Here is a 23,905-nt window from a genome sequence, read left to right on the forward strand (position 1 = left end):
TTGTTAAAAAACACAAATTTTATGAATCAAATTACATATTTAATAAATGTATTTCCTAATATTTAATTTAACCAACAATAAAATAGATGCTAAAACCAAAATCTGAATAATTTACTAAGATAATTGGGGACACCCATAAAATGTTCTAACTCAACACCATATATAGTGGAACATACTTTACTCCCACCGTATCACCAAAATTGATATATATATATATATATATATATATATATATATATATATATATATATATATATATATATATATATATATATATATATATATATATATATGTGTGTGTGTGTGTGTGTATGTATATATTAATTGAAGTGAATAATGAAGGAATAACTTTACCCTCTGAATAATTATTCTATTTCCAACGTAGCATTGATTGAAGACACCAATACAACAATATTTTAGAAAAAAGAAGCGTCCAACACATGGTTAGAGTATGGTACATACATGCATGCATTGAGTGGCCCTACCAGTGCCACTTTGGAAAGACATAAGGATCTTGGGTCCCACATTTCACGTGAAGAGGGTCCCACTGCCACGTAATATGCCAACAACGGCGTTTGGTGCTCTTCATTCAATGTAGAATCTCCTCTAATCTTCTCTCAACCAATCCTGGTTTTCCTCCCACGTGGTCCGGTGGGTCCCACCCCAGCTGCCTGACACTCATCCTATTCATATTCATTTGTTTATGTTTGTGTCGTGCCCTCTTTGTCTAATCTTTCTCTTTTTTATATCCCTCTTTCCCTACCATCATGCCATGCTTATTAGTATTCTTTTATTATCACTGCACCGAACCACCTTCTTATAAACCTACCTTTCTCATTTTTCTTTCATCTTTGCCTTTCTCTTTTTCCTCATCTTTTCTTGTCCTTTCTCTCTTTTTTCTCATCTTCTCTCTGCCCTTTCTGCTCGTTCCACCATCTCTTCCTCCTTCTCTTCTAATCATATTACTTTGGACTATATAACATAACTTTATTTATACTAACTCATCACATCATTTACAACCAGAGAATCCAACCCTAACAAAATCGATCAACACCCATGGAAGACTCTTCCTCTGCTGCTTATATCCGTCTGGTCAGTTTCAATTTACTTTCCCGTTTATTTATTCATTTATCTCCCAAACTGTTGTTAATTTCTGAAAAAAGAAAAAAAAAAGATCTTTCAAATATTCTCAGTCCTTTCTTTTGTTTTCTCTGGTTGCATGTGTAAGTTCTGATGATCAAATATATATGTTCAGGTGCACCGTCTGATAGAGGAGTGTATCTTGTTCAACATGAACAAAGAAGAGTGCATGGAAGCTCTTTCTAAGCATGCAAATATCAAGCCTGTTATTACTTCCACCGGTAAATTCATTCTAATAATTTCACTAGTTTTTTTTTTCAAGCTAATGAAATTAATAAATTATAATATTTGGAAACTGTGCTTTTAAATTAACTAATTCGTTTAGTCTATTATAACTTCTAGACAACAGCCACTGTCACTGTTTATTTGACTAAATAATTAACGTGTTAATTTGGTAACAGTACGCATATATATGCATCTGCATATAAAAATATGAAGAAAGTATGTGAAAATCTATTATATATATGGTTTATCTGTTTTGTTGTTTTATGCTGTATTTTACTTGAGACATGTGAATGACACATGCATGCATGTGATGGAAGCAGTTTGGAAGGAGTTAGAGAAGGAGAACAAGGAGTTTTTCGAGGCATACTCTAGAAGCAGAGCAGAGAAAGCTTCGGTTTCTGAGAGAGAGACGAGGCAAAGGATAGAGAACATGGTTTTAGATTCTTCCAACGAACGAGTTTAGATATGAGACGCAATCGAGATTAATGATGAATAAAACGAAGAAGAAGGAAGCATGTTGTTTATGTAATAATATCGCAATCTGAGGGTAATAGTTGCAGAACCAAACAATATTAGACCACGGGACAACATCGTAGTATATCATCATGTATGTGGGCGGCATAAATGGCTTTATTTGATTTGTCCCAAGATGTAGAAGTTGAAGTCAGCACTCTACAGTGATTGCAGAGTGTGACATGGCATACAACTTTCTTCTAAATAATTTTGAAAAAAAAAACTGTGTTATTCATGTATAAATAAATAAAATTATTATTAGATATTTTACTTTTTTTTTTTGCTTCATTTACATTTAGTTTATGTTTCGGTGTACATTTTCCTGTGTGTCTCTGTTGCTCCTGGATGTCTGGGATGCTTGCATTTCTTCAACTGTTGTCCTTCGTATTCACCAAAGGAGGGGGAGGTACCTGCAAAGATACTCCGACGCTCAAGTCAGATGTGAGTTATGGAGCTGAAGCTCTCAAGAGAGTAATTGGATACTGCTCTGAAATATTATTCAGGATCTCTAGAGCATAAAGAGAACGTACCTGGACTTGGGTCCTGTCACTGTATTTATAAGCAAAATAATAATAACCACCTTACCTAAAAGTGTGGTTAGTGGCTTTGACTGATATTTTAACTGTCTAAAATATCTAAGATATTTATGTTATTACATAAATATCCTTACTACATAACATGCCCCCCAAGTCCGAGTTAACCGTTCCGTTTTATGAACGTGGTAACTCTAGGACTTATGAGTTTGATGGAGGCTGTCTTCGCTGTAATTAGAGAGCGTGTGCAAGTAAGGAATTTGATGGACAAAAAGGAGGCGAAGACGAACGGCAAAAACCAAAAGGTTGAACAAATTTGAGGCCGAACGGCCAACTTCTTGAGTGCTCGTTAATCATGAATGTCGAGCGATGTTTGAACGCTCGCTGATACGGATTGGTGAGCGCTTATGGAACGCTCGTTGAAACGGAATGTCGAGCGATGTTTGGACGCTCGTTGACGTGCATTTGATTGTCGAGCGTTGAGGTCGACCGATTGACCGAGTGGACGATCGTTGACATTTGATTGTCGAGCGTTGAGGTCGAACGCTGACTGAGTGGACGCTCGTTGACATTTGATTGTCGAGCGTTGAGGTCGAACGCTGACTGAGTGGACGCTCGTTGACATTTGATTGTAGAGCGTTGATGTCGAGCGTTGACGCTGTACGACTGACTGAATGGACGCTCATACACATGAGTTGGCGAGCGGTTGAAACCAAAGGGAGGCCGAACGGCCGACTGCTTGAACGCTCGTACATGGATTGTCGAGCGGTTGAAACCAAAGGGCGAACATCTTTGAGGCCGAACGGCCGACTGCTTGAACGCTCGTCCATGGATTGTCGAGCGGTTGATGTTCTGGGTGTTCTGGGGCGAACATCTACCAACGGGAGTGTGTCCCTTTGTTCGATGCACCTGGGTGTTCTAGGGCGAACATCGGCCAGCGGGAGTGTATCCCTTTATGCACGTGTTGTTCGATGCACCTGGGTGTTCTAGGGCGAACATCGGCCAGCGGGAGTGTATCCCTTTATGCATGTGTTGTTCGATGCACCTGGGTGTTCTAGGGCGAACATCGGCCAGCGGGAGTGTATCCCTTTATGCATGTGTTGTTCGATGCACCTGGGTGTTCTAGGGCGAACATCGGCCAGCGGGAGTGTATCCCTTTATGCACGTGGGTGTTCTTGGGCGAACATCTGCTGGGTTTAGAAGTACTTCAGGATGATCGGCTTTCAAGTGTCCGCTTTTATGTACAAGATATGTTTATCTGCACTGTAAGAAATAATATTAAGCATATAGGTGAGACTGTTTGGTCAAGTTGCAAACCTGGCGGCTGGACACTTGAGGCCGAGCGTCAAAGAGATGAAGTGGTCGAATGCTTCCTGCGGAAATATGCGAACGCTAATGAAGTGATTGGCCGAACGGTTGCAGCTAAGATGCCGAACGCTAATGAGGCCGAATGTGGGAGCGCTCTTCTTGATGTATGGTCGAGCGGTAGAGACCGAACGTGAGGATGAGCGGTTGAAAGCGAAGGGATGCCGAACGGTTTCACACTGATTGTTTTGACGCTCGTACGCACTGATTGTCGAGCGCTCGATTCTGAACGTCGAGGCCGAACTTTGGCTGTTTGGACGCTCGTACACACTGATTGTCGAGCATTCGAGCACGAAAGTCGAGGCCGAACGTTAGCGAGGTTGTGTGTGTGACGTTTTGAGGAGGAACTGACTCCGGATGGCTGATAATTGAGAACAGAGTGGACGAACGTGAACGTCGAGTCCGAACGTTGGCTGTTGGGCGCTTGCACACACTGATTGTCGAGCGTGCGAGCAGTAACGTCGAGGCAGAACGTCGAGCGTTCGAGCAGGAACGTCGAGGCCGAACGTTGGCTGTTGGGCATGAACGTCGAGGCCGAACGTCGAGCGTAGGAGCAGGAACGTCGAGGCCGAACGTCGAGCGTGCGAGCAGGAACGTCGAGGCTGAACGTCGAGCGTGCGAGCAGGAACGTCGAGGCCGAACGTCGAGCGTAGGAGCAGGAACGTCGAGGCCGAACGTCGAGCGTAGGAGCAGGAACGTCGAGGCCGAACGTCGAGCGTGCGAGCAGGAACGTCGAGGCCGAACGTCGAGCGTAGGAGCAGGATCGTCGAGGCCGAACGTCGAGCGTAGGAGCATGAACGTCGAGGCCGAACGTCGAGCGTGCGAGCAGGAACGTCGAGGCCGAACGTCGAGCGTGCGAGCAGGAACGTCGAGGCTGAACGTCGAGCGTAGGAGCAGGATCGTCGAGGCCGAACGTCGAGCGTAGGAGCATAAACGTCGAGGCCGAACGTCGAGCGTGCGAGCAGGAACGTCGAGGCCGAACGTCGAGCGTAGGAGCAGGAACGTCGAGGCCGAACGTCGAGCGTGCGAGCAGGAACGTCGAGGCCGAACGTCGAGCATAGGAGCAGGATCGTCGAGGCCGAACGTCGAGCGTAGGAGCAGGAACGTCGAATTGCCGAATGGTTGAATTTTAGGGATTAGAATTTGGGTTGAATGACGTGGAGGAAGAACCGAATCACGCGTGGATGGCGCGATTGTTGCGGAAGACGTGGAGAATGGGTCTGCGATCAGTTTGGCAATGCGGTTTTCTTGGAGGCGCCGAAATGGCTTGTCCCCGAGTTTGGGAATTTAGGGTTTTCGGTTTGCGAATTGTGCGATCATGGAGATGATAGGGATGACCTAACGGTGCTCCTGCAACAGCAGTGCCTGGTGGCGCGACGGAGGCTGATGGGTGGACCCGATTTGGGGATTGTTTTTGGATTTTGTGGAAATTGGAAAATTAGGGATTTCTATTGTAATTGGGTTTTCATTGATTGGAATTGTGGTTTTGATCTTCGCAGCGGCGATGATGAAGGCGGCAGCCCTCTCCGACGAAGATTTCCCACGTTTACCGACAAAGGAGACGGTGAAGCCAGATACAGTTCCGATGCGTCACAGTCCCTGCATCAGTCTTCAACCCGTTCTTGTATAATTGGATTGGGACATTGTTGTTTCCTCCAAATGGAAGGGAAAACTGGGGTGACGGCGTCGACATTAAAAGAGGCAGTGAAAGAAGTTTTCTCTCTCGCAAAGGGTGTGATTTAGCGGAGGCGCTCAATGGCGCGATTTCGCAGAGGTGCTCGCGGTGGCGTCAATGGCTCGCGGAGGAGATTCCTGGCAGTGATGCGGCAGTAGCTTTATCTGAAGAAGGGTTTCGTCAAGGCCGAGGCTCCTCTCGTGGCTTCTTTGGGTTGGCACTCGGCCCCACGGTGGGCGCCAAAATGTTTCGGTGTACATTTTCCTGTGTGTCTCTGTTGCTCCTGGATGTCTGGGATGCTTGCATTTCTTCAACTGTTGTCCTTCGTATTCACCAAAGGAGGGGGAGGTACCTGCAAAGATACTCCGACGCTCAAGTCAGATGTGAGTTATGGAGCTGAAGCTCTCAAGAGAGTAATTGGATACTGCTCTGAAATATTATTCAGGATCTCTAGAGCATAAAGAGAACGTACCTGGACTTGGGTCCTGTCACTGTATTTATAAGCAAAATAATAATAACCACCTTACCTAAAAGTGTGGTTAGTGGCTTTGACTGATATTTTAACTGTCTAAAATATGTTACTAACTGCTTTCGATCTATTTAAACGAATTTATGTGAAAAATAAAATAGATATGACTTAAATAGTAATAAAATTTTAATATAGAAGTTTTCTTGTTTGAAGGAAAAATCTTTTATAAAAATTTAATAATATAAACTATCAATCCTTTATATTAGTTTTCTAATCTTTTAAGTTGTAAAAACACTTACTTGTATGTCAAACAATTCTATCAATTGGTTTTCAACATATATAAGATGATTAGTACATTTAATTTGTCATCTAATATTTTTAATCTAAAATATGATTTAAGTAATTTTAATTTTAACAAGCTTCATTATGGTTACTATAATATTTGTTGATAATACTTTAAATTTAAATATGTGTTTAATTTTTGTAAAATTATGACTTTTTTTATTTTGGTATAAAGTTTTTATCTTTATTTTTCACTTTAGTAAAATTTAAAATTAATCTTGTTGGTCTTTATAAAATATGTAAATTCTTGTAGTTCCGAATATTTATTTTTCCTTAACTTTTAACACTCCAAAGTTTAGAATAATGATTTGTAGTTCCGAATATTTATTTTAAGATAAATTAATAATATTTGTATTAGGAATCTTATTTTTGGAGTGTTTTTTATTATATTATAACATTAATAAGTCACTTAAAACTATTAATACGAATACTAATTGTCAACTTTTGAGAGACTAAGGCTTTCTTTTTTTGAGTGGATTTGAGAGATTGAATTTGAGGGAATTTTAAGATAAATCTTTTTGTCGTTTATTTTGAGTGAATTTGGAGGTAAATGAGAGTGAATTTGGAAATAAATTTTTTTAATTTGTCACGTCAATATAATTCTATACTAATTCTCACAAATTTTATTTCCAAATTTACTCTCATTTACCTCTAAATTCACTCAAATAAACGACAAAAAAATTTATCTTCAAATTCTCTCAAATTCCCTCAAATCCACTAAAAAAAGGCCTAAAAGAATAATTATTTAGATAAAAATAAAAACTCACACTTGTTTACGGTACTACAAACATATATATATATATATATATATATATATATATATATATATATATATATATATATATATATATATATATATATATATATATATATATATATATATTCGAGAAAGAATCTAGATTTTTAACATAAATACTAATTATATTGGAGTGTTACTGTATTCTCTTAATACTTTCAAGTTCTAAAATAAATCAATACATAATTTACCCTTGATATATCGAAAAAGGAAAAGGATTTTGATGCGTTTCATCATGATTATGTTTCAAGTCCGAAAATAAATCAAGACAATCAACATGATTATGTTTACTGAAACATCATTAAGACGATATATTCACCATTCATCCTTGAAAATGTTCAATTTTGTAAATTCCAGTAAAAACAAAATAACTTTATATGTGAAAATTGTTTAAATCGAGACTTAATAAAAAAATTATTGATATGGTAAGTAAAGAAAATATTTAACGCAATAATGTTTTAGAGTAAAGTATCTTATAAGATTAAATATTATCTTTAAATTATTATACTAAATACATTTTTTATCTTTAAATTATTATACGATTTTGGTTTTGGTTGTTTCCTAAATTTTGATCCATTTTTATATTTTTTTTAGAAAGTACGAGATTTAATATTTATAACCATTACTTTTTTTTCTTACATATGATTAACCGTGTATAACGTATTCAAGACACGTGTTTAACTAATTATTTAACATGACTTGAAGACGTAACACACCATTAGTGATGTAAAAGAATTAAAATATTAGTTATAAAACACTAAATTTCAAACTTTTTTATAAAAAAAATGATGAAAACTAATCAAAATTTGAGAGAGAAACGAAACATACCATAGTTTAAAAATTAAAAAATATTTAATTTTATCTTATATTATTATTAATATTTTTATTAAATTGTGTGATTTTTAATCTTTCTTTAAATACGCAAAGAATCTTAAATATATGTACTAATATTTACATCATAAACAAGATATATTGAATACCACATACTCATTCATAGTAAAAATAAAAATTTTCATCTCATAACTAAATAAGTTACTTCAATTTTTAATTCAGAATCTTCACAAAAATTTGGTAACCAAGATACATAAAATATACATTTAGTATTTGGCTATTAAATTTTTATCATTAAAATGATTTCATGAAAAATTACATTTGAAAAATAATTCCAATATATCGACTCGGACAAAGAATAAATACACGGTAGAGATAAATACATTTGAAAATCATGAAGTTACATAAGTTAGAGATAATAAATGAGTTCTATCGTATGTAAGACCTTTTTTTCTCTCTTCATTATCATTTTTTCATTCCATCACTTACAAGTTTTTTTTTTCATCTTAGTGGAACAGATCATAGTTAAAGAATATAGGTGTTCAATATATTTTCATCCAACGAGATAATTCTTAGTTAAGTATTAATTAATTAGTTTTAAAATAGATTTTTTTTATTCATCCTTGTATCATGATTTTTTTTCACATGTTAATTCTATAAGAAAATTGTATATTATCTATAAGTACAATTCGTTGATAATAGTAAAAATTAATTCATTTTTAACAAAAATTTGTTGATAAATTTTATTAATGGTGCACAAACCCGTCAATAAATATTTGTGGATAAATATTTGTTGATAATATATGTTAGTAAAAAATGTGGTCTAGATCTTCTTTCCAATCTTCGTTTTCTTTTTGCTTTATTTATTCATCTTTTTCTTCCTCTGCTTCGTCGAGCTGCCATGCCACCACAACTATCTCCTTCTTAGGTATCATTCTTCATCTATTGATGATTTCTCCCTTTTAGGTTGGAGAGGAATATGGACTACGAATTGGAGGTGGAGATACAAATGTGAGGCACAATTAGAACATGAAATAGCTGCTACGAACCTTGGGAGGGGCCTTGCTTCTTCTATGGTTTCAATTTCTTTCCTATTGTTGATATTAGATGTAATCAATTGAGTTCTTTTGTAATTGGATTTGTTAATATACATGTTTTTCCATTTTTATGTTAATATTTTATTTTTATGTTTAAGGCTTGTTATGCCTTGACAACCTATCGCTTGATTATTGGTTCTTAAGGTGTTGAAAAATGTCTTTTGAACCTATAACTAAAATTAAGTACCTAATGAAGATTGTATTTATGAAAAGAACATGATTCATTAGTAATATTAAGACTCTTGAACTTAATGCATATTTATTTGTTGATGATTGTAACATCCCATCAAGATGTTATTAAAATACATAGATTTTTCTTTCCCAACATATTCATTTTGCAACTTTGATATTTTCATTTTGCTAATAACTTAACTATAAATACTTCCATTTATCTCATTAATGTTCAAAATAAAAAAAAAACTGTCCAACTTGAAACCATTGTGATATACTTTATTTAAAGAAAACATGAAATTGTTCGATAAACATCAAAAGTAAATATAGTTCTTTGCTATGCAAAGCCAAACTCCTAACTTCAGGTTAACATCTGCAATATCATCTGCTCATATATAACAAGTCATATCATTATAAGCGAAAACCACAATCACAAACATGCAAAAGTGAACTAGCTTAAACAAAACATCAATTTGAATAAAATATTACTACTACAATAATCGCCACAATCATCTCATCCAAGCATCTATAAACAAGCAATCAACTGTCATCATACAATCACTCACAATAATTGGTGTCTCATCCTACAACAACCAACCCATGTATAATCTTAGTCCAAGAGGTTCAATCATCAATATAATTGCAACTCTTACATGTAGCTTACCATCAAAACCAACCCACCTCTAGAGTCAAACCAACTCTTCCTTCCTACTCCTACCCTTGGGTCTTTGCGTAGAGTGTACTTCCTCTGCTCCTCGAGTCTTACAACAAAGTCCCTTCCTTATTGCTCTCAACAACATGTGACAGAGTACGCATGTGTTACTTCTCATCATTTTTCTCAAGACTTTCATTGACGAATTTCACTTTTGGTACAACTACATTAAGTCAATCACTTATGTTGCTCTTCCAGAAACTACAACCAGAGCACTCAAGACTAACTCCTAAACCCCCTCTAAATCAACTCCCAAAACCCTCTCAAGATCAACTCCCAAGGCCCCTCACCTTTTATTAAAACACACACTTATTTTCCCACCATTACAACATATATGCATTATATTAATATATAATAACACACGTTCTATTTCATTATACTTGTTTGATATTCCATTAGGCTACAACAATACATAAAACATATCAATCTATAAGATGTTGAGCTCGCCAACTACATAGAAAAATGTTGCAATTGACAATTACGGTGCCTTGCCACATACTAAAAAAACATGCTGCATATGCAAATAAAAAAAACGCACCCACACCATATGTCGTACGTTCTCCAACCTCTATTCTAATTCACAACTATTATATGAATACAAAGTAATATCAAACTAAACCAAAAACAAAGACTATAACCATATTTTTATTATAAGCACCAACTGCAACTTACCAACCACATGTAAAAATTAATTTTATATTATTTAACTTTAATCAAAACATAACAATTAAATACCTGCAGCCACAAACCAAACAGTTATATACTAACATTGATAAGTTAAATTAAAAAATTATATAGTAATCGTTAATAAAATCAAATAAACTAGGATTATATTAATAATATGTTCATTATTAGAAAAAAAAATATTATTTACGAAAAAATTCGTTGAAAAAGTAAAAATTCATCGATAATGATATTTTTCCGACAGATTATCGATAGATTAAAATCTGTCGATCATAGTGTTGTCGATAAGTTTATTAATGAAATTTTGTTTTTGTCAGTAATTATTGGCGAAAAAATCCATCAATAATTATAAAAATTTTGTCGATAATTACTGAAGAAAAAATTTGTCAGTAACATTTGTTGGTAAATACCGCGATCTGATTCATCTTCTTCCTCCTCTCTCTTTGCTCTTCTCCTAGGGATTTTTCAGATTCAACTTTTAGGAGTTTTCATCTACTTGCTACTGCACAGTAACCATTTTTAACACAACAAGCACCTAGAAAACATCAAGTCCCACCACATGTCACCGTTGGTGTTTTCTCCTTTTGCAACCAAGGATGCTCGTCAGAGGCTCTTTGTTTACTGCAGGTTTTCATGGAGACTTTCCATGGTACGATTCACGGTGCTGCGAGGATGGCACAATGTTTGGAGAAGACGTGAGATGGTGGTTTGGGTCGCGCTTGTTACTACAAAGGAGATTTGTTGGTGGTTGTTGCAGGTTTCTTGCGGTGGCTTAGTGCTTTTGGAGGTGGTTGTTGACAGTTATGAGTGGTTTGTATCATCGCATACTTATAATGATGTCTGATAATGGTTCATAGCATGGGTACAAGAGAAAGAAAAAGAAGAAGAACAGGAAGAGCAAGAAGTAGAGGGAGAAGAGGAAATGAGTGTTTGCCTCGTTCTACTCGCATGAGAGAGTGAAATAATGAGTGGTTTGCGAAAAGCAAGAAAAAAAGACGAGAAATTTGCCGTTTTTTTACCAGCGACTTTATTTGTTGTAAATGAAATATGTATTACTGACAAATTTTTTTGTCGATAAATGAAATATGTATTATCGATGAATTTACAGATGAAAAAATTCATCAATAAAATATCTATTACCGACAAAAAAATCTATTGATAATTAAAATTTCAAAAATTCATTAATAAAATCTGTCAATAAATCTTAATAATTGAAAATTTTATTTCTATCGATAAAATTTTGAGAATTTTTTTACCTCTAACTCCAAAATTTTAAGAAAATATTACTAGCATATATACATATATTACTAAAAGCTTAAATGCAAATCATATTAATCATTACCCAAAAGACAAAAGAAAGTCACAACCTTGATAAGGTTTAAATGAAAATAATAATATCAAAATACTTTACCACCTCACCAAGATACTTCCGTTTCGAGAAAAAAAAAAACTTAACCATCAAAACATAAATAAAATTCAAGATTATTCTAAAATCGATTAAATAAAGATAAACGGCCTATTACTAAATAAACAAACATTAAAATACATTAAAGTGCTATCGTTGGGATGATAGAAAAAATGTTAAAGTGAGAGAGATGAAAGAGAAATGATAGAGAAAAATGAGGGAGGTGAGCAAATGTTTGACTGTTTTTTTTTTTAGTTTTGAGAATAAAATTATTCAAATACCCTTGACCTTAAAACTTAGAATCCATAATATATGAGAATATTTTTGTTTACTAAAATTCGATATACATTGCTAAAATATATCAACCCAAAAATAAGCTTACGCAAGTTAACAAACCTATATATATATATATATATATATATATATATATATATATATATATATATATATATATATATATATATATATATATATTGAGTTGCAACTCATTTATCTACTATATACAACTTCAGAGCAACAAATCAATTTGTAATGAATGTATGGTAAAGATATGCATAAAAAATGTATACACATGCACCCAAAATCTACACTTGACCCAACATTACACGGAAAAATTATTGTGTACTCTACAGAAAACTATACTGTAGCATAAATTAACACACATAACCACATCTTCAGTCCAAGGCAAAATATATATATAAAACACAACTATCATATAAGCAAATTAGAATGTATGGACACTTTCCTATCTTTCATTTCAAAAATAAAGATTTTTATTCACAATATTTAATATAATAATTATAATTGTTTTAAAATATTTATATCACAAAAACATATTAATGATTTAATATCTTACAGTGAGAAATTATGTTTAGAATTATTTGAACAATACATTTTTTTATTATGATAATGAAAATGAGTAATAAAGAGAACGATAAGAGGGAATAAAATGATAAATTATATTTTCATCATTTAATTTCTAAAAATAAGAAAACTATGTGACTCCCAAAAGAGTTTTATATATATAGTTAAATATATACTTACAAGTAAAGTGAAATATTACCCAAATTAAGTATTTGATTGACTTTTTAAAAATTCTATAAACCATGATTAATTCTTAAACTTTAACTATGGTAGGTAAATTAATAATTATTCAATTAATTAATTGAAAATCACTCACAAATACATTTTTTACATTAGTAAAAAGATAATTGTAACTTTAATAATTAAAAAGTAACAGATGTTTAATAATAATTAAACTTTAAGGTAAAATAATTATTATTTAATTAATTAATTAAAACTCACTCATAAATATAAAGTTATACATTACTAAAAATAATTGTAATTTTAATAATTAATAAGTAATAAGTTTTTAAATAAAGTTATATCTAAATTCTATCAAATCATTTGTTATTTCATAATAATTTATTAAAAAATAAAATAAAATAATACAAAACATATAATCACATTAAATCTATAATAAAAATTACACTGCAAATAATATTTATTATAAAAAAATCTAAATAAATTTATTAAAATTTATAATTAGATAATACGAGAATGCTGATACTATATGTATGTATTTTTATTATTATAATTATTATATACTTCTATTTTTCTGATATTATTTTGTTTTTTTATTGTTCTTCCCATTAAAGTGAGTGTGCATCTAAGAATTGGAGTAATGATGTTGTCTGCGTATTTGTCGGACACGTTTCTGGTATTAAATTGTGAAAGGTTTTATTGTCTGTAGCGTAGGGCATGGACCATTCTGTTTGGTGGATCTTTGTCCTATATGCTTTGTCTGTGTTCGGAACTGTTGCACTCCTTCATAACGATTCTATCAGATTTCTCTTTCACTTTCACTCTATTCTTTTTTTCATTATTTACTCGTTTAACTTGTGCTCTTGGAGCCATTACAAAATACTCATTTTCTCTTCACTCATGCTTCCTATTCATGATGCATCACACAAATTACTCACTGCCACAAAAGTAAAACATCATTCTCTTAATCCTTTTCAGTACAATAGATCTTTCATAAATGTTTTACAGTTTCTAATCAGAGTTCGTTTTATTTATATTATTTATTGTTTTTAATTACATGACGGTGTGCTATCTTTTCAACTTATTGTCCTTGTAAAAAGACATTGTACTGAACTTTATGTAATAATTATGAAAAAGAATACGTTCTAAAAACAAAACAAAATTTTAGATAGATACTTTCCAATCCAATTTAATCAACTTTCTTATTCTTTACGACCTTTTTTATAATGTAACATTTTCATTTAATAGCATTAGCCACTGTTAAGGAATATAGTGCAATTAATAAAGCTAGAACAATTACTAAACAAACGGGTATATAAAGTATTTATATAGTTATTCCAAAAATAACCATAATTCAAATGTATACAGATATCAGTCTAAAATTATTTACAAAAGTTTTTTTGAAAATATAACTAAAACAAAAGAATATTACAAACTACTCAAGTTATAACTAACTATCAGCACCCTCTCCACTTTATAACAACTCATCAAATTAAACAAATTTTATTACACACAAATCATGATCTAAACTCAGTTTTTAGATTAAAATTAAAGATAAGGTTAGCTTCCCTTAAAGCTACCACGACTTTATGAAACACATTATCCTTACATTAGTTCAGAAAATTATAAAAGTATCTATATACCATAAAATAGTTATCAGAGTAAGTTCTTGGGACCATTGATTGACAAGAAGCTAGAAAAAGAGATTAGGTGGCACATGCGAAGAATTTTATATCCATGCGTCTTAAACTGATAATTAAAGAAAAAGGAGCATAAACTTACTTACTCTATAAGAAAAAATTATCGATAGAGATTGGAGGACTCATTATTGTGATCTCTTAGGCGCTTCCTAATCATCAAATAGATGTCTCAAAAGTTAGAAATTTTAGAGAGAATGAAGGGAGAACTCAGAGAATGAGTTTTATAGAAATAACGGGTGTTTTAGATAATGAGACGTATGTATGAAATTCTATTTATATTATTGAATTATTTTAACAATTAAATACTCAGTCTTATTATTTTAAAACACATATCAACTCTAATGTTGTATTTTATAGGTTCTTGGAGTTAATATTTCATGTGATATAGTTGCGGTAAAATTAATTTATTAAGATTTAAATGTTAGGTGAAGTTAAACTGTGTAGAAATAAATATATAAAATAATATATGTGTAAGAAGCATTTATAAGTTTATTGTCTTTGGTAAAAGAAATTACATTTTAATGAAATTTTTAAAAATGTTTATATTTAAAATTGTTTTATCTTTTAAAATTGTTTTATTTTTTTAAAATTATTTAAATTTGAAAAATAAAAAAATCAACTAATATATTTAATCTACATATAAAAATTATAAGAGTGTAAAATTATTCAAGAAAAATATAAATATCTCAAAAAGAAAATTTCATTAATAAAATTGATATGATATAAAATATCACTTAAAAGATGTTCATTTCAATAATTTTACATTTACATTTTTTTTTCAGAAAATAGTTCTATTAAACATTTATAATTCAAGAAATTTATTAACAAAATTTAATTGTTAACTTTTTTAGTTTTCAAAATTAAATAGAAAACAACTCTATTAAATACTTATAATTCAAAATTTTAATAAAAGAAAACCCCACACTTTTAGAAAACCAGGAGTATTGTCCTTTCCTCTCATAATAAGAAATAAAATAGGAGTATTGAGCTAATTATTCATCATTAAATGATAAAAAAAAGGTATATATCAAATAATACTAGTGAAGTCCTTAAAAGAAAACATTGCTCATTTCCATTCTCAAATTCTATTGATTAACATATTCTCACTGTGATTTAAAATAATTTAAATACATTTTTCTTTTTTAATTTTTTCAACTTATCTTTTAAAAAAAGTACAAAATTTTAAATTTTAAAATAATCAATATTTGAAATTCAATAATTATCCTTAAGGATATTATTTCGTTAGACTAATAACAAGTTATTAACAATTTTTAGGCAAGTAGTTTGTATGTTTTAAAAATTCAAATTAAAATATTTTGAAACACAATAAAAATTAACATATGCTATCATTAATTACGGAAGTAAACTCTAATAAAAAAAACATGCTTTTGTCATTTACTAATATATTATTGCAACCTGTCGTGTCATTTTATGTTTTGACGGAACAGTTTTGCTTGATGCTGCAAGGGATAAGAACGGGTCACAACAGTGGCAAATTTGCTTCATTTGTGTTTGCCACTTGAGTTAGATCTGCAAATCTATTTGCACTTTAAAATAAAACACCTTTTAATTTAAAGATAAGTTTAGTAAATTATATCCCTTAATTATTAATTTAAAAGTATAAACATCTATTCACATTTTTTTTATAATTCTGACAAATTAAAAAAAAAACATAAAACTGTTTTTTTAAAACTTCAATTAATATTTATTGGAAAATTGATATAACGACAGGTTGAATTTTTGGTGCATAGTACAAGTTCGATGAATCGAGATAATTTGTAGTTTTAGAAAACTGTACACAGTTTCATCCACCCATATTATTTGATTTTATAACCAAAACCTTAAATATGTTTGAATAAATCTCAGGTCTTCTTCATCTAGCTGGGCACTTAGGGGCTTCAAGTTTAAGAGTTGATATTAATGAAAATTTAATTATAAAATTCAAAACTATTTATTCAAATCAATCCTACAACATAGTTTATGTGCACAGCTTGAACTATAAGACCTATTAGAAAATTTTATATTCTCATGTTAACTAGAAGTCGAAAAAGATTGCAAATGAAACTACAGAATTCACATTTCATAAGTTATTTTTAGGTTTAATAGCCAATTTAGTCCCCACTTTGGTTGAAAAATTTCAATTTAGTCCCTCGTTATAAAAGTGTTTTACATTAGTCCTAACTTTTAAAATAGTGGGTCAGATTGGTCCCTTTCGTTAAATATAAGTTAACGAAATTAATGGATGATGATGTGACACAGCTTAAAGCAGATGTGTTAGATTGGTCCCTCGTTAGCTTTAAGTTGTGTCACATCATCATCCATTAATTTTGTTAACTTATATTTAACAGAAAGGACCAATCTGATCCACTATTTTAAAAGTTAGGACTAATTCAAAACACTTTTATAACGAGGGACTAAATTGAGATTTTTCAACCAAAGTGAGGACTAAATTGGCTATTAAACCTTATTTTTATTAATTGGATTAGTTTCAAATTATTTTATTAGTAACAACATCCATGCGATAATATCGATACAGTGAGTTATCCATCTAAATGTATTCTTTCTTTCTTTTTTTACTGAGAATGACATAAAGATACACAATAATGATTGAATCAATGATAATCCAATTAATTATCTTATTCTTGCTGCTAATAGATATCGTAAGTATTCCCCCTTATTTTAATGAAAAAATATGTCAACAATTACATGATAAATCAAGTTTATTATTTAAAGATATAACAGTTAATCATTTCAAGATATTAATGGCAACGTTTCTTCTCAATCATGTAACAACTTTAATTAGTTATATTATTAATCTCATTAATACGCTGATTGTACAAAATATACATAATTGAAAGTTTTTAAACAAATCTAACTTACTATATTTAACAAGTTTTACATTATTATATTAGTGCTGTCAAAATGGATTGTAACCCGTGAAGTCCACGGGTTTGAGCCGGTTGGGTTTAAAAAAATGTAACTTTTTTATGCGGATTAGTTTTCAACCCGGTTCACCAACCTACCTAATTTAATTTAATTATTTATTATTTTGTGTTTCAATATTATTAGTTATCATTTTTTTTATTATATTGTAGATGATGATAAAGAAGATGTTTCAAAAGAGAAAAATATTATAAATTTATCTATTCAAGACTCTAATATTATAAATAGACAAGTGATACAAAAATTATCAATATTAAAAACTTATTTGTTCGCCTTTTGTACATGTTTTTGGATTACGCTTGGATTGTATGATACTATTTTTATTTATCTTGAATTCTCTTTGGAGTTTAACATCATTTTAGTGTGAAATTTATTTAGATTTGAATTAAAAAAAATTGTAATTTTTTTTATTTTAAAAAAGCTTATAATTAAATGAGCGAGTGAGTCAACTTTTTTAACCCACCAATCCATGGTGAGTCGAGCCAGGTTCAAATTTTTTCAACTCGCTAATAAGTGAGTCGGGTTGGGTTGACTCACTAAGTGACTAACCCGTGGTGGGTTGGGCCTGATCGAGTCGGGTTACTCGTTTTGACAGCTCTACATTATATTTAGACTTTTGGTTACTTTTTATCTTTATATTTGTTTTTTACTCAATTGAGTCCAATTTTTATTAGTTAGAATTAAGTAGTCTTTTATGTTAAATTGGTGTTAACGCCATTTGGAAGGTGACCATGTGTTAGTCCAATAAAATACTTAATTAGTAATTTGGTTTCTATATTTTTCTTTTGACTCAGTCGAGTTTCTATATCTTTTACATATAGACAATGTGGTTCATTTTTTTGTCAGCGTTGCCCTCTACGTATCTGGGAACAAATCCAAAAGTCATAACTAAGTTTATGTATCCATCTCTGATAGTAGACAAAAACAAATATCTTAGACTTGAGATCATGGATCTAAAGTAATTGATCTTAAATATGAAGGAGGTGATCTCGTGGACCGTGTCGCTGAAGAAGAAGAAATTGGAGAGGAAGAAGAGGATTTGAACTCACATGTGGTCACCTTCTAATGATGTTAATATTAATTTCATGAAAGGGACTATGTTGTCTCTATTTAAGCAATATAAATACTCAATTGAGTAAAAAAATGTATAAGATTTGAATTAGTAATTAAACATTTTAATAAAATGACATGTGATCACCTTCCAAACACGTTAACGTCAATTTAGCATAAGGGACTACATTAACTCTAATTAAAAAATATGGCTCAATTGAAAGACCTAAGCATAAGAACCAAAATTACTAATTAATCATTTACATTTATGCACAAAATAAAAGAAACTTTGCAGCCATATTGTTGTTATCTACTTATAATTCTATGCTCACATATATCATACTATCATCAAGCATGACAATGGTAAATTTTTTATATATACGAGTTATGATTCTTTTTCACATCACACATAAGAGACGAAACCTCTATCAAATCTCACCACTAATCATCCTTAAGGATGACAATACGAGATAGTCCATGTTGGTTGGCTCGCAAGGAAAAGAGTGAGGCAGGCTAGAATTTTGAACCAGTTGACCTATTACAACCTGATTTGTTTAACCTATAACCCACTCGGGCTTCTGATGGGGTAGTGCAGGCCAACTCGCTTAATATGTTGGTGTTTCATTTCACTTCACTATAAGCGCTTTGCAATTTGTTGGTCTTCTGTTATACTTTCATCTCATTTTTAGATAGGGTTTGCAAGTTGGGGCATTTATTTTTGTTCCTTAATTTAATTGGGGTGTGGCTTGGCTTTCGTTCCTTAATTTTTGTTTCTTAATTTTCGTTCTCTCAATACACCATCTAACATCACATCGATGTAGTACTTCGTCCTTAGAAGTCACTACATTCACAACATCCACATAAAACTCATATCCCATTCCAAAACAATTAAATTAACCATTTCAATTTTATTTAACTATAATTATAAAATATTTAGATTTCGCTCAACACCTTCATTCTTTCACAAGTGAGTCACCTTGATTTGTAGTCTGGCTCAACAACATGGCTCACCTAATGAAAGGCCTAAATCGAAACTCCATGTTTTCAAAATGAATGTTTTCGCGCAATGAAACCCTTACTTACTGTGCGAGTGGATACGAAGAGTAAATTTCTCAAAAAATTGCCTACCGAGACCCTTACTTGCATAGCAGGAAAACCCCTAAGAGCTAAACTTCACTTGGCTCGCCCTGTTAAGACAAAATCGTCTATACACCTAAACACTCATATGTTTTGAAATTTAACCAAATAACATTAAACGAAATAATAATATGGAAATAACATAAAAAGAAAATATAAGACTTAGAATCAAAGTTCCCAACACAGAAAATCGTAGGAAAACACTTAGGATTTTAGAAAACAAAAAAAATAACTAAGTAAAAACACCAATGCTAAACGATTATTAAGTCAAAAGCGTTTAAGAGAGTTGAAGCTAAACGCGTAAAGCTTATCATACTCAAAGGGTGTTTAATTTAACTCTCGGGAAAATGAAACAATGTTATGACGATGTCATTGAAAAAAATACTATAAAAGACTAAAACTTAAAACATCAAAGAAAATACAAGCAATGTTAAACATCATCTATATATAGGCAAAATCACAAGAAGCGTTTACTCAGTCTAAACGATACCATGAGCTAAACTAATATTTTGTCCAACGATAAAGTCTTTACTCAACACTTGGTATCTTTAGAAGAAAAACTTGATTGTTAAACACTACTTCAACAGTAGGAAATCAAAAGGTACTTTGTTGTTATGAACAAGCATTAAGGCCTTGTTCACTTGAGTGGATTTGAGGGAGAGTAATTGAGGGGATTTGAGAGGATTTGAAAATAATTTTTTTTGTTGATTATTTGAGTGAATTTGGAGGTAAATGAGATTGGATTTGGAAATAAATTTTTTTAATCTGTCACGTCAATCAAATCCTACACTAATTCTCACAAACTTTACTTTCAAATTCATTCTCACTTACCTCCAAATTGACTCAAATAAACAACAAAAAAAATTATTTTCAAATCCTCTCAAATCCCCTCAATTACTCTCCCTCAAATCCATTCAAGTGAACAAGGCCTAAATGGCATTAAATGCTCAACGTTCAAAAACAACAAAAGTGATAAGAAAATACATATCTGCTACAGGTACAATTTACTCTATTCTTTGCATATGAGCAATTATACACGCATCGACAAGCTTTAAATTAAAATATCAAAAATAAACATTAGAGACAAAAGAAATATTTATAGAATGTTTTTCACTTGAAGTGGTGTCTAAAAGAAAGTACAACCTACTTCAAGCAAAGTACTGAAAAAACATGTCTGCTTTGATAAGTTGACTTTAACCAACTACTGTTGTACATGAAGAAAGAAAAGACACAAAAATCAAAGCCAAAAGTTTAGTATAACGAACACTTATTCAAAAATCCTTTAAATAGAAGATCAATCAAATGAAGAATACAGAGGATAACATACAACGAAATATTCATCCTTTGAGAAGCGTTAAAAAAATAACAAAAAAAGCTCAAGAAAAAGAAAATGTCTGAGCAAAAAAAGAGAAGAAGAGAAAAGAAGAAAGAAAATACTCTCGAGCTTCATTGTAATATTGCTTATTGATTGTAAGAAAGAGAGAAAGAGAGAAACACATGCGAGTGTTTAGACTGCATTATATTGTAATCACATCCTCTCTAGAGAGTAATAGTTTGAACGACTAGTAAGCAATCGTTGATTGCAATTCTGAAGAGAATTAAAACACTTTTTGAACTCAGTTGAGTTAAAGAAATCTAGGCAAGGATGCCTAGTACCAGGATTGGTGAAAATACTCATCTAGTATAGGGTAACAGAAAGTTATTCGCTGACTGAGGAGACCAGGAGTGGTGAAAATACTCATCTAGTCTAGGGTAATAGAAGGTTATTCCCTAACTGAAAAGACCAGGAGTGGTGCGAATACTCAGTTGTAATCTTGTTGAAGATTATAGTGGAACCCTCCGTGGAGGAGACTGGACGTAACTCAATTAGAATAAACCAATATAAAAATATATATGTAATTATCTCTTATCGTGTCTAAACGCTTCTCTTATAAAACCTGCAACTATATTTTTAATCTTTTATAATCTCTTTTATAATCTTTTATTAGGTCGAGCATCTAATTAAGCGTTTATAAGAAAAACTCACAATATACTATATCAAAAGGGGTTGTGAAATTTTTTTAGGAAAAATATGGAAAACAACAAGTGTACCATCGATGGTCTCCATATGCAACAACTCCCACATAGGGAATAACACAACTTCTGAAAACTTCAAGAGTACCAACTACATCCCTGAAGATGAAGTAGATGACCTCATGTATCACTCAATAGTGGTGAAATATACTTTTTTGATCTAGAATCACTCACTAAGGCCTACTACAGAGTTGTAGCGAAATGTGCAAGATTGGCCAAGATTTGTGAAAGATTGAAGATACAAGCTAAAGGAATTTCAAAAGAAAATGATGAGTTAAACAAAAGATACAAGCGTTTACATGCAAAGTACCATATCATTAGTTTTATCTTATTCGTTACACTGTTACATTAGTTTTGTATAAAGGCACACTCTGGGTCTGAAACAAATGCTGTTCAGTGACATTTTCAGTTTAATTACTCTCTAATGTCCATGTTTATGTTCTGATATAGTTTGAACATGGTATCAAGATCAAGTACGGACCTGTGAAGACAGTTTCTGCCTCGTATGATATTTCTGCCCTCATTTTGATTAGTGAATTGCATCAGTGATTGGATGACTTAATTCGGGTTTGTGTGAGGATCTTGATAACCCAAGAGAAGCGTGTAGTGCTTTCAAGATTCTGGAGGAAGACTCAGGTTGTGTTGAAGCGATTCTGGCACAAAGAAGATGGCAGGAAATGGCATCATCATCCCGGAAGCATTAACTGTATTTGATGGCGGATTCTTTGATGATTGGAAGATAAAGATGCTTGCGATCTTTGGATTCCAGGATGTAGTCGATGTTGTGATGAATGGCATTACAGACCTTGATACAATGGAAGTGGAGGAGTTGCGACACTCTCTTGAAGCACGTGAATTTCGCATCAATACCCAGAACAAGTATTGCAGGCACGACATAAAGGAAAAGGGAAAGGATCTTGGACGGGTGGAAAATCCTCAGGAAAGAACAAAGATCGCAAGACCAGAGATGCAGGTGAAAATTCTAAAAACAAAGCAAATGGCCTGAAGTAGAATGTTTACTCGAATGGAGAAAAGGAATGGAAATTGCACAAGAGAAAGGTGAAATGCTATTACTGTCAGAAGTTTGGGAATTTTGCTCGAGAATGTTGGGATGGAGAAGGGCTAAAAACAAGCCAAAGACTCAAGTTAACATGGCTCTAGACAAGGCATCATCATCTGATTCAGAGACTATGTTGATGGCAAAAACAGATGCAGGGTGTGGTGACAACTCATCTTGGTATTTGGATTCTGGATCTTCCACTCACATGACAGAAAGAAGAGACCGGTTCATCAAGATTAAAGAGGCTTCAAGTGGTAAGATTCGTTTTGCTGATGATAGGAGTTTGGTTGCTGAAGGTCTGGGCGTGTTGTACTAAGAGATCATGATGGCAGAGAGGTAATAATTGATGAAGTTTGTATGTGCCTGGACTTAAAACGAATCTCCTAAGTCTTGGACAGTTGCTGGAAAAAGGCATCATCATGACTATGGAAAACAATTGCTTGAGTGTGTATGACAATAACAGGGAACTCGCAATTCGAGCAAGCCTCTCACAGAATAGAACCTTGCAGGTGAACATGAGCACAGTGCAGCATCAATGTTTTGCGACTTCTTAAAATCGTGTTGAATGGATTTGGCATTTCAGGTTTGGTCATCTGAATTTCCAAGATTTGTGTCAGCTTAGCCAGAGAGAAATGGTTATAGGGCTCCCGAAAATTGAGATTCCACATGAAGTGTCCAGGGAATGCATTCAATGTAAGAAGAAACCCTTAGTGGCAGAATGTATTCTGTGACATTCTTAGGTGACCTGACCAAGAAAATGTGGAAAAGAAAAGGAAAATGTTTTAAGCATGTTCCTGAACCACTCATCATGATTAGACATCACTACACTGGGGATACAAACTTAAATCCTGATTCGAGACAGGTGTCAACCAGCAGAGACGTTTATGTTGATGAGTCCGCAAGCTGTAATTGGAAGCCGTTCTGTAACCGTTGCACGTCC

The 23,905-nt window shown here is 32.5% G+C and overlaps 1 protein-coding gene across 2 annotated transcripts; it reads left to right on the forward strand.

The window, feature by feature from the left end:
* The first annotated feature begins 737 nt into the window (after positions 1-737).
* Positions 738-2,148, forward strand: LOC124833455 (uncharacterized). Of its 2 annotated transcripts, none has more exons than XM_047307948.2 (3): positions 738-1,092; positions 1,256-1,361; positions 1,683-2,148. In XM_047307948.2, the coding sequence occupies exons 1-3, from the start codon at positions 1,057-1,059 to the stop codon at positions 1,826-1,828; spliced, it is 288 nt and encodes a 95-aa protein (XP_047163904.1). In that variant the 5' UTR covers positions 738-1,056; the 3' UTR covers positions 1,829-2,148. The 2 variants fall into 2 exon arrangements, with proteins under 2 accessions (XP_047163904.1, XP_047163905.1); XM_047307949.2 differs by having other exon boundaries at positions 747-1,092; positions 1,686-2,148.
* Positions 2,149-23,905: the final 21,757 nt, after the last annotated feature.

Source organism: Vigna umbellata, chromosome 5 (genome assembly GCF_029865625.1).
Source record: "Vigna umbellata cultivar VRB3 chromosome 5, Vumbellata_1.0, whole genome shotgun sequence".
Lineage (NCBI taxonomy): Eukaryota > Viridiplantae > Streptophyta > Magnoliopsida > Fabales > Fabaceae > Vigna > Vigna umbellata.